General features: G+C 49.9%; 1 protein-coding gene across 6 annotated transcripts in view; it reads right to left on the bottom strand.

The window, feature by feature from the left end:
• Positions 1 to 215: 215 nt before the first annotated feature.
• Positions 216 to 12,661, bottom strand: part of LOC144145047 (sodium/hydrogen exchanger 3-like) — a 349,094-nt gene continuing 336,648 nt past the window's right edge. For all 6 annotated transcript variants that reach the window (XM_077676547.1, XM_077676545.1, XM_077676551.1 and 3 more), the window contains 3 exons: positions 11,236 to 11,399; positions 5,612 to 6,051; positions 216 to 2,169 (listed from right to left, as the gene is read on the bottom strand). In XM_077676547.1, coding sequence (XP_077532673.1) covers positions 1,932 to 2,169; positions 5,612 to 6,051; positions 11,236 to 11,399 — 842 coding nt within the window. In that variant the 3' untranslated portion in view covers positions 216 to 1,931. The remainder of the gene's footprint in view (positions 2,170 to 5,611; positions 6,052 to 11,235; positions 11,400 to 12,661) is intronic.

The following is a 12,661-nucleotide window of genomic DNA, read 5'->3' as shown; positions in this document are numbered from 1 at the left end:
GAGCTATGCACTGCCACCATTGCTTTACCCAGCGCTGTAGCATTTGCAGCGAACCAGGGGGCTCTGTGCAGTGCGGGGCAGTGCCCACAACACCGACATATCCATTCGGCATTTGGACATGAAAGCTTCTGCACTCGCAACTCGTAAGTGCTTAGGTGTCCTCTGGAGAAATTTTCTTTAGAAGCAGAAGAGAAAGACGTCTGGAAGGCACGAAGTGCCCAGGTTTGATATAGAAAACTTTAATGATTTTATTATATACATAACAAACCAACTCTTGCAATTGAAAAGCAACAAGCAGCATGTAGACACACACACAGACATGCACCACTGAACCGGTTGCACATGGATTAACGTTGACATGGAATGTTACGCATTCTCTCAATGCAGATGCGTGCGTATGTGTGTGTGTGCGTGCACTGGGATCGTACCGTACTTGACTCGAGGGGGTGGGTTTATAGGTGGCGACACCAACACAGACTCTGTCAGGAACCTAAGAACGCACATCAACAGAAATGCGGGACTCGTGACATATTGCTGGTAGCGCTCACATATGTATAGATAACCTCTTTCTCAGTGTTGGACCACAGCTCCCTGTCGCAAAGCCTACGTGTAAGCTTAGCCTCGATAAATACACCTTTCCTAGCTTTGAAAAAAGATTTTAGATTAGCCTATTTTCTGCTAGCTTCTATTAAAAAGTTTGATTGAACTACGGCAGATGACGCGCTCTGTGCGCAGTGTCGGTTCGGGTTCAAACGTGCGCCAGGCCTCGCGCTAGTGAAAGTTTGCGTCGCGACGATGTCGACAAGGCATTTAGTCGCGCAAGCAGTGGTCCTAGTCTTCATGTTTAAGAGCCTAGCCTACGTTCTCACTCTCTCAACCCGTCGGGAGGGGTTCGCTAAAGTTTGTAACAAACTGAAGTGGGGACTGCACGCCACCCCCTCGAAGAAGGGGGGAGCGGGGCAGTCGTAAACCTATGCAGAGGCTCTGTGCTCTGGTGCAGAGCCAAGTTTCCACTTCAATGGTGCGGTTAACTGGAAGCCAAAGTGAAGCACTCCCGGGTGTCTCTGGTAACCTGTGGCACCGCTTTGCGGCGCCTGTTCGCCACCCTTTGCCTGTTTTGCTGCTGAAATGTACCAGCGTCTCCTCATTCCCGCTGACGCCCTCATGAGGCTTCTTCGTTGTTTTGATCTTGAATGTCAGCTAGCGCCACCTAGTTTTGGATAGTGCAATGCATTCTGTGTGCTTGGGTGACATACCTCTGAATAACGCAACAATGTGAGGACACTGGCAACGACAAGCGTGAAAAAACATTTGATAATAAGCGTACAGCCTGATGATGCAAAAAAATCCTGAAAAACAGACTAAAACTAATCCCTGAAGCAAGAAGACAAAAGAAGCAACACAACGATGCTGCGTCTCAAAAAGAAAAAAGATTGAATAAGGCATACGTCCACTGCCTGAGATGTCACCAGCAGACTCTCTTATGCTGTCTAATTCTTCCTGGCATGGGACAAACTATTCCCCAAAGCCGTCTGTCTGCTCGAACACACAACACGCCAGACTCAACGTAATATGTAGGGTTAAGTGACAAAAACGCTTATACAAACCTCACGGACACATAGCAGTAAAGGGTAGAAGTTCATTAGGTGCAAACTCATTCAACTTATACTTGCACGCACTACTGAATTCATCTGGTGTTCCATCTCGCAAGCCTGAAAAAGAAACTGGCCCAGCCAGCCTACTTTCACTGTGCTTGGTACACTACATCTTGCGACCCTTACCTCACCGACAAAACCCAGCCGTAGACTAAACCACGGCATGAGCGAGGGCCCGATGAGGCAGCGAAGAACAGTTCCTGCCTAAAGTGAAGTCTAGAGTTTCAAGAGGAAGCCAGGGGTTGAAGAAGACCAGCAAGCAGGTCCGCATTTGCACTAAAGAGAGGTCTCCTTAGTCTTTTCGTCCGGTGATTTGCACTCCTCGCTGGCTTGCGGTGGATCGGCTCCGGGCTCGCGCACCTCAGGCGGCTGCTGCCCCACGGACAGCTGTATGGACTGGCTGCCTTCGCGAGAGTGCGCCTGTGTGGAGCTGGATTCACTCTTGGCGTGGTCGGCGTTGTCGTCCGACACATCCTCAGTCACGGCACTCTGGCGCTCCAACTTGAGGCTTGTCCTGCACACAGGAGATGGCAGGGGCGGAGTTGGAGAAAAGGCGAGAGTCTTGCAAGCGTCGCCAAATATCCTCCCACCGCGACAACTAAATGTCACTCCCGCTTCAGAATTCACTTTATCACAAATCATTAACTGGTTTTTAATTACCATTGTTACGTGATGGCTTTATTATGAGCACAACAAGCAGTACAACGTGAACACAACAGGAAGTGCGCTGCTGTTCCATCTTGACACCATGTACCTACCATTTTACCTCATCAACCTCCTGTAAATAATAAACCCATCACGTAACATTATGTTAACTGCTATTCGTGATGGATAATTGGGCATAACTCTATCAATGGCCGCATTTGAATGAGGCCCTAACCAAAGCAAGGAATAGTGATTAAATAATTAGCAGCGATTCTGGCTGGCCAGTGAGCAGTAGCAGATTGGTCTGTTGGGCAAAAAATCAAGACAGACTGCTCTCACCACAAGTTGTGGAGCAGGCATGACATTGCTGTAGCTGGGTTATGGGATGGTCAGGTGATGCTTATGAGACTTGAGCAGAGAAAGATGATGAGAGTAAAGACCGCAAGAGAGTAACAACAAAATCACTGCTTGTTGAGTGCAGCTCGGCTGCCAAAAGGGCTGAGAAAACGTGCTTGAATCCGACTTCTGCATTTACAAATTGTTGAGTTCAAATGCACCTGGGTACATTGTTTCAGGTTTGCTCTGGGCTTCCTGCACATGTGACTAAGCGGTAGAACTGCACCTTCTGGTACAGCCCTTTCCCTGATGCTTGGCTGCTTTGCGGCACTGGTGAGCTTTATGAGCCACCTCCGATTTGGTGGTCGATGGTAGCAGACAACGTGGTTGGTGCGTTTTCTGTTGGGACTTGATCGATGTTACTCCTGTCTTGCGCATATGTCTAGGGCTGCCTATAATACACGTATGTGTTCAACATTGGCTGCTCCAGGAAAAGTGGTAAGCTTGGGCCTGGCAAAACATGCTGCCGAGTGAAGGCAACGTAAAAACCACGGACCATTACACTCATTATTACCTTCAAAAGGGCATCACTGTAGCTCAGCTGTACACATCATCGCATCTTTGCAGGCAATTTCCTCTCAGGTGAGGATGTTGCGGAGTTAAATTTGGTTGCTCCAAGAAAACACACATGCATGCATGCGCTAGGCTTATCTGTTTCTGTAGTTGTAGGGCAAGTGTGCAGCCGTAGGTGCATTCCTGGTAGTAGGCATGCAGCAAGTTTATTTTTGTTTGCACCATCGGAGTATTGAGCTGCGAGAGTTCATTCTTACCTGAAAAGGTGAAAAGATAAGGCTTGCATGGTTAATCCAAGAAGCAATCGTGTTCATTTGCTCTGCTTTTAAGTGGCTTAGAACTCCAAAGGCCGCAAGGAGCTCAACGATTATTATAGGAGCAGTGTTGGGGGAGTAGTGAGTGAGTGAGTAAAACTTTTAATGGAGCCAAGTAAAAATAAATGAAAAGTAAAATGGAAAATAGGTGGCTTTTTCTCAGTCCAGAAAGCCACGAGCTGTTGCAGCTGCTGTTGCAGCTGTTCTAGCTTGTGAGATCAAATGTTCTTCAGGCCAAGAGCTGGTGAGTTTGCACTCCCACTGCTCCGAGGATGGGGAAGGAAGGGTTGTTGGATGGTATGGGCGTCCCCACACAAGGTGGTACGTGGTGCAGGAGTCTGGCAAGGGCAGTCGTAGAGACATTGGGTGGGAGAAATGTGGTATACCATGAGGGTGTTAAAGTATGTTTGGGTTTCGAGTTGCCACCATAGGCGGGCGTCGTGAGTATTAACAGATGGGCGAAGTTAAGGGCAGTGGAGGTGGCAGTGGTAGAGAATTTCCCCGTAGTAAGCAGGAACAATTGGGTGAGGGGGAGTACAGCCGAACTGTCCACCCTCGACAGGTAAGCAGTGTGCTTAAAAAATAAACCAAAATTAAAAGACCAATATACAAAATATATTATTCACAATGCTATATCCTGAGACATCAAGGACAACAAACAGACTTTTCGAGCTGTTCGCCTCTACGGACAATACGTATTCCATACGTTTTTCTATCCTGGAACAGCTAGCTAGCTGGAAGGGTATGAGGAAACTAGGATCACTTAACTAGCTAAATACCAGATGAGCAGCATTGTGCAGCAGCCAAAGTGCAATAAGGTCAACCCACAATTTTAAATGTTTGCTTGAAACCAAGCTCGTACATTAAGGACTCTGGTTAAGGACTCCGATTGGAAGACTCTGGTTAAGCCACTAGTGTTTACTTTGGAATAAATGGTCACCGCAGACGTGATAATGCAGCGCTGACTCACTATGATGTCCTCTCGGTGGATCGCTTCCTGCTTCAAACGATGATGCTACGTCTTCCAACTTACCTCGTTTTGCTTGATCAGAGTCCTTCGATTCATTGAAGAGCTCTGGTTTGACTAACGAAGGATTTATATATCACACTGGACTAAAGAGGCTTCCCACTCCCCCTCTTCTTCCCCATTTGCTCCAATAAAATGTTCGCTACCACCATAAAAATTCTGTCGTTCTGTTTGGTTCGAGAGCAGTTGTGATAACCGCAAAGCACACACTTTAGCGTAACGACTGGTCTGTGGTGTTTACATCGTTAACTTTGCTCAATAGGACATTGTTCTAGGGCCAAGCTTACCAGTTTTCAGGGTAACATGTGCATTCATTCTATGCAGTCATGAGCATATGCAGAAGCAGGGACTCACAGCCACGGAGACCCAACAAAAAACTGCATCAACCATGTCATCAGATTGCTGCTGTCAACCAGCAAAGCGAAGAGGACTGCCAGAGCTCAGTGTCATTGCAAGGCAACCAGGCCTCAGTGCAAGGACTTCGCAAAAAAGAATAAATAAAGGACCAGCAGTTCCAAAGCCCAAAATTTCACTTTCCGTTCTGCCGTGAATGCTCCTTGCCTGGCTATAATTTTTGTGTGTGTGTGGCAGAACTGTAAAATACTTAGAGGTGTTCAGACATATGTTAAGCATTGAATAATTTGCAAATTTTCTTATGAGATTGGATCAGCAAACTTATACGGTTCCAAATAAAAATCTTTTCAGACGTTCAAAAACGACCTTCGTTCCACTTGCGTCGACTTTTACAGCGACAGCTATAATCGGTAAGCGTGCCAGGGTATTTATTACTCCATAGTGCAGCGACAACATTACAGCCTGTAAAGGATGCTTCACTCCTAACGTAGACATAATGATGGAAAGCCGACTTTCAGAACGAGGCATGATACGGAAGTTTTGCAATAACGTCGCTTTTGAGGATTCAGCCTCTTCCTGCCGTCATTCCGTCCGTACTGCCCGAGAACATTCCCAGAGCAGTCCTAGAACTTCCCCACAGCAGTGCAAGGTCAGCCTTCATGCAGTTATTGGTCACTCCAATATGACTAACGCTCGCGGCGCCCTACCTGAGCGAGCGGCCGTCGATGGAACCGGCCTTGTTCCTGCGCAGCAGTGAGTGTCGGCGGTGCGCGAGGCTTAGCCAGGTGTAGGCGCTTTTCTGGAGCGTCGTGGAGGCGCGGCGGAACTGGGCCGCGCTCAGGGGGCGGCCGTCGGCCAGCTGCTCGACGCCTGCCGACAGCGCGGCGGCGGCGGCGACTGTGGCCGCGGCCGCGTCGGCACCCCCGGGCGCCACGGGGCTCAAGGGGCTCAGGGTCGCCCCGGTGGTGCCTGGCGAGGGGGGCGCCAGGTTTCCGCGGCTGCCCTCGACGCTCATCTCGGCAGAGCTCATCTCGCTCGCCATGGTGGCCAGCGTGAGCCGGTGGGCGCGCCGGCGGCGGGCCCGCAGGTGCGCCTCCAGCTCCTGGTGCTCGTCGCCCACCAGGTTCGGGTTGTAGCGCTGGTGGTACTGCAAGCGGCAACGAGGCGCAGAAAATTAAGCGAAAGTGAGCTGATACTGCTGCGACGATGTTCGTACGTGAAAACTTCGCTATAGGATCGACGAGCAAGGCAATGGAAATTTAGCACGGATGGTGGCTCATCAGCAAGCCCGGCTGTTGAAGGTATCGGTTACCTTCGATCGTTCTCAGCTGTTTCGAGACCATCACCATCAAAGCCTGTTTTTGTCCACTGCGGGGCAGACGCCTCTCCTGTGTTTCTCCTTTCGATACGGAAAATTGCGCTCGACGGACGGGAACACTGGACGGAAGAAAGACAGGAAGGACAAGTGTTCCTGTTCCGCGCTGCAATAGTTGGAATTTTAAAAGGACCATGCCGAAACGCAAGCAATTCACTCGAAAGATTGCCTCGTTAGAATCATACCGACACCACTTTTAACGTAAACTTCGCCCAAATAAGCTATACGCCTCGAGCTTTGCGATCGCTGCGCCGCCTGCCGCCGCTTCTCCGCGTCGTTGACGGGATGTGCGCTGCGGGGCTGATAGGGGCTCGTGCAGTGTTTTGGTTCTGTTTCGCTTCTTTTCGCCTTTCCGCGCCCTAAAAAAAATTGTTATGGTGACGTCTACAAGCAAAGAGTACGTTTAGGTTACTTAAAAAGCAGCTGCGTCTTCGTACAGCACGCGATAGCCTGCAAGAGCTACCCGGGGACGCAGTTATGCGCGCATCGTCGCTGCTCTTCCGGGCGTCGGCGACGGTAGCAGCATGTCACTCCTGTCACCTCCAAATACGTCAGGCACAAATGAATTCTACTGTCGCCTCGTTTAGACCTGATACTGGCACAGTGAGAGGTTGGCTTCATTTTTCAGCGTGGACAACGAATGCGGCTTCGTTTCGCATATATACGTCGCAGAATAATATGTTTCAGGGATGTGATTAGCCAATCCCGGACAATAACTTATGCCTTTTATAAGAATATAAACCATGCGAAAATGTTAAGTATACCAAGCCTGTACGTCGTTAAATATGTGCGCCTTATAGCAAGAACCGAGGCAATCTAATATGAAATGACGGAAAAATACATGCTGTGCAAGTGCGGAAGAAACATAATAGCTCTAACGGAAATGAAAAAAAAAATACAATGCAGCTTCTGACATGCTAAAGACGTTCGTCGAATCTTAAGGCAGGTAGGGATGACCAGACCATCTATACGCGAATCGCACTGCTATATCGCGAGACGTGGGGGGGGGGGGGGGGGGGGGGTAGGGGAGGGGGACGCTGTGTACAAATGCGAAGCGTAATCAAGCAATGAACGTTTTAGTAATAACACACACAGTCGTTTTGTTTTTCGACTTCAACGAACAGCTGATCTTTCGGCGGACACATTTTTGGAAGTATACAGGGTAGGCAGTCGCAAGCGATGAAAGATGTCGTTGGAAGGGTGTGGTATGTGATAAGACCCTCTGATTTCAGTTTCTCCTTTATTCTGCAGGCTCCCTGTGCCATGTGACGATATTTCGAAGAAGCGTTTAGTCGCGAACGCCGATTATATATTCTAAGCCCGTCTGCTCGCTGCTCGCAGAGGATATATGTAGCGGATGAATGTTTGCGGGCGCTCCCTCACGACAAGACGACTCTTTGTCGAGGGCTGATCGCCGAGTAGAATTCTGCATTATCCGTCGTACTTACGTTGAATATTCCCGAAATTAACACACACTGGCTTCTAAATGGTGGTGATCAATATCTGAGGGATATTATTGGCAAAAGTAACCGGCGTGCTGTCAGGTATGAGTGTTCCGCTGTATAAGTAAGCGCATAAAACTGATTTACATCATAGTGTATACCCGTAGCATGAACATATGAGGAACCGGTGGTTACGAAGACCCTGCTAGTAAATTCAGGGCAGTGTATACCTACAATCAGGTCCATGCATACGCCGGTTCCGCGACGCTGACCTGTGACACACACCTGGCGCTTATACAGACCGAATATACCACATTAAGATCGCGCGAGAAAAATTTACTCTCGTAAACACACCCCATATGCGAACAGGGTGACTGCTCCACAAAAACGTGGATTTACAACGCCCGCAAACGCTAAATCTCAACCGTGAACGTCCCGCAAAAGCAGCGGCGACAGTGGGAAGCGGGACGGGGACTCCCGCGCCTGCTTTCGAAACGGGCCGCTAGGGGGATTTCAGTGGCGCCCCTACAGGCCGCGCTCGAGGCGTATATAATTAGAAAAAAATAATGACCATACGACCCACTGGCTTATTTCCCGCACTATAGAACCTATGACGTGTTATGGGCACCTGTGTTGGGCCGCCAAATTTTACGCAAGCTTTCAGAACGAGCTGTTTGCGCTTAAATGTAATGCTTATTCTTTTATAGCAGAAAAAGTGGTGGGGTAAACAACGGAAGTTACGCATGCACACGTAAACATAAAAGCACCAGTGCGCACTGCACGCACTATGCCGGTTATATAACTGCACTGCCATCCGGCGCGTTGAGCATACACTGGCCAATTGGCATAAGCGACATTGTCGATCATACCCAATGTTCCACGAAACGAGTCCTATCAACCGTAACTAACATTATCCAGGCACAAATCCGGTCAAAAACAAAGCGAGGGGGTCCCGAGCGGTATGGTCGCGCCATCTAGGAGGACTGACAGCAAACAAGGCGTTCCGGCAATCTCTGCAGCCCTAGTCCGCATAATGATGCTCGCTTCACTAATTGCCTTGGATATGTCATCGCAGATTTCACGGAACACGAAATTCAGCGGGAGAGTCAAAATTACGGCTTAAACTTATTTCTTAGTGAATAAAGCTCACCCGCCACTCAGACTCGCCCCATGGGGCTCAAATAAAGTTTTTCTCTCTCTCTCAATAACAAACTTGTAATTTGTCTGCATGGCCCCTCTAAGTCCTAAACTTCTGCGAATCAAATGGCCGGCCAATCAGCGTGCACCATGAAGGGCGTGGAAACCACGCGCCTGTTTCTCCGGAGCACGAAGACAACCAGAAGTTCATTTTCGTGCTACGGAGTGGCTGGTCGCGTTTATCGCCCACTCTATAGTTCATTCCACAAGCTAGGTGCAGCACTGTGGAGGCTACATTGTTGTCAACAGTGCGCCCACTAAGGGCGCCTAACTCGCCGTGAAGGGGGTCCTGAAAGGACATTCCCTCCTCCCCTCTCGGCAAGTGGAACCGCAAGGCCCCGGCGCCTTTTGTCGCTTCCTTCGCGGCGAGTTGGGCGCCCTGAGGGGGCGGGCTGTTGACAACAATGTAGCCTCCAAAGTGCTGCACCTAGCTTGTGGTATGAACGGTTGAACGGATCGATTTTTTTTTTTTGCCCACGACAAGAACGCGGAATGTTTTTAGAGAAAACTTCCAATATGGATTTGTTGCATGATCAACGCAAAGTGCTCGCTGCACTCCATTACCAGATACAGTCGAGTCCACTTATAACAATATTGAGGTGCCATGAAAATATCATTGTTATAACCGATTATTGTTATAAGCGGGTTATGCCGAAAATAACAAAGAAAACGTGACAAACAAGAGCATTTAATGAGGGAAACATGATAAACAAGAGCACTTAATGAGGGTAAGTTGCTTAAACTTTTCACTTTTTAGCAGGTAGAAAACCGTAAGCAGTCAGCTTCGACTGCTTACTGGCCATCTTATTGACATCTTTTTGCAAAGCGTCCAACTGCTGCGCGTGGCCGAGCTGAAGGTTTTCAGCAAACACAAAATCGCACAAAGGCGCCCCGGTGCTTTTTCTACAGGCGGCGCACCCTCAGAATGGACTGCCCCACTGCCCGTAGAGGCGCCCATCCGGTCCTCCTCCCCCTCCTCCGCGTCGCCGCGGGAGGTGAAAGCAGCGGTGGCATGCGAGCCTCTTCGGCGCGCACTCGCCGCGTGCGAGGCCAAGTGCGCTATCGCCTGGCCGCCGCGCATATGCTCTCATGCCCTTTTGCGTAATAGGCGGGGTTGGGGTGGCATTGTCGCAGCGTTTTTGCATTTTTGTTTCGTTCAGGGTTGGTTCCAGTGCCCACATTTAATTGTTATAACCGATATTGCATCATGACAGCATTGTCATAAGCGGTTTATTTTGCCATAGAATACAATGAAAAGCTGACGGTGCCGCGGCTGTCCATTGTTATATCCGATATATTGTTAAAACCGGTATTGTTATAAGTGGACTCGACTGTACTTCCACATTAAAAATAACAAGTAGGCAGGCAGGAAGCGCATAGTTGGGCGGTGTTACATAATATAATTTGATTGGCTTCACACGGCTAGTTGATTATTATACGCGTGCTCACTCTGTAGTCTGAAACACCACGGCTATGGTACGTATTCGAAAGGGTCTGCATCGTCGCATAGTTTTAAGTGCAGAGCACTTCAGGCGCTCACCTTGTCGTCGTAGCTCGCTCACTGGACCCAAGTAGCGCCACAGGGCGTTCGCTGTCGTCGTGGCGTACCCCAGAGGCTTCAAAAGCCAAGCCGTTTATATAGTCAAACTCGTGAACCGCTGGCGCTTGTCCTACATCTCCCAGTTGTTTAGCGCAAAGAAAACTATAGGTACCTTTGAGGCAAAATATGCGTAATTAACCGGCAGCGCCCGCGTTTATGTAGCCAGGAACGCTCATCGGGTTGCTTTTTACGATAGTTAGCGAAAAAAGCGGCCACGCAAGAAAAAATGGCGTGTTCGAAATGGCGCAGAAAGGCTCCAGCCGCTCAAGAAAAAAATGGCGCGTTCGAAATGCTGAAGAAAGGTTCCGGCCACACAAGAAAAAAATGGCGCGTTTGAAACGATGCAGAAAGGCTCTAGCCGCGCAAGAAAAAAAATTACGCGTTCGAAATGACGCAAAACAGCTCCACCATATGAAATTAAAGCAAGCCCAAAAAGAACAGAGCTCCCGCTGGCGCAGCTTCAGGCAGGGTGCGCGCGAGCACTGCCAAGGCGGGAAATTTGAATCGCATATGGTGGATAGCAGTGAGCGGATAACGGCGGTGCAGCCCATTATGGAGCATCACTGCTCTGCACTTCCGGCAGCTTTCACATTGAGTGGAATGGCTTTTTTTTTTTGTATCGTCTCTGTCGCGCTCCACCTCAGGAGGAAAGATTAAACTCTGCTCCAGCCCATTACAACAGGGCGCCTGCAGTGTTCAGTTCCGTAGACCACTGACCTTGTGGTAGGGGTTTTCGTTGAGTGCCTTCACCAGGAGCTTGGTTGGGTCCTCGGCTTCGACCGAGTCCTGGTGGAAGGACCTCGAGAACATGGCCCCGACCGTGTGCCGACGCTTGTCGACCGACCCCTCGGCGCTCTGCGACGCGGCGCGAACTTGATCCGCTGCAAGGGAACGCGGGCCCGTCGAAACAGCGCGCCGTCAGTGCACGCCCCAAGTACGCCGTCCTCGACAGACTATTGCGCACCGGCGGTTGGACATTGCAGGGCACAAGGTACCGAAACAAGGCATTTTCTATTTCTCTCGCTCTCGAATTTACGAATCTCGGCAAGTCCTGTGGGTGAAAAAGCGGCCACAATACGCGTTATTCCTGGGCACAGTGCGTTATTCCTGGGCACAGTAAATTTCACTCACGGCTGACAGGGCGCGACAGGTCCACGGGCATTTGTTGAGAAAAATTTCCACCTCTGCTGCGCTCCTCCCCCCTCCACTCCTGTGGACAGCAGCGCGGTCTAACTGTTGAGTCGTTTACGATTTCGCCGCACATTTGAATGCGAAATGTGCGGAGCTCAATCATCCTTCCTTACGGGCCCCTGGCCGGCGACGAAGTCTTCGAGCGACTCGATGCCTCCCTTGCGTCAACAAATCTCGTATCATGTGACGATCCCAGGGATAACATATTTTACGCGGACGCGGTGACGGCCTTGTTCCGACCTGTACGACATGTGCCCCGCGTATACGGCACTAGACTAGCGACAACTTCGGCCGTATACTGTGGTCCTGGCGGCTCGAACAAGCGACAGAAAGGCCAGAGCCAATGCTACGCGCGTGCAAACGCCGCGCAGGTTCGTACATCTCGTTCCCGTTTCTCTCGCAAAGCTAGTGACTCAATGGGACTTTTAACGGTGACGTCTTGCGCGTCCAGCCAGTCGCCACGACCTAAACTAGTGGTGGGACTTGCAACCACTACAGTGCTCCGAGACAAGCGCTATCTCAAAGATGGCGCCATGACACTAACGGTCTGGCCAACGGCAACAGATAAATGTCACGTTCAGCTGCACGCGGATCAGCCCTACGCAAGTACGGTAAGATACGAGATAACGTGATAGAGGTCTACTAAGCAGAAGTCGAGGCAGGTTGCAGAGGTCATACGAGACGATAAGTTCGTGCCACAATGTCCACTTAGTGAAATAGAAAGACAAAGGAACGCGTTTGATGTGGCCCTGAGTTAACCTGCTTCCATTCGTTATTAGCTACGCTCGGGGAATCAGCAGAACCGTGTCCTCGACGTGATGGTTGCCTGCAATGTCCAGCCGTAGGTGAACGACAGCCAGACGGTAATCAAGTACGCTGCAACGCTCAGTAAAGTAGATGTGGCCCTGAGTTAACCTGCTTCCATTTGTTATTAGCTACGCTCGGGGAATCG

This window comes from Haemaphysalis longicornis, unplaced genomic scaffold, assembly GCF_048455015.1.
Source record: "Haemaphysalis longicornis isolate Haplotype H1 unplaced genomic scaffold, Haemaphysalis longicornis Haplotype H1 scaffold_7, whole genome shotgun sequence".
Taxonomy (NCBI): Eukaryota; Metazoa; Arthropoda; class Arachnida; order Ixodida; family Ixodidae; genus Haemaphysalis; species Haemaphysalis longicornis.
The sequence above is the reverse complement of the archived record's forward strand: the minus strand, read 5'-3'. Positions and strand labels throughout refer to the sequence as shown.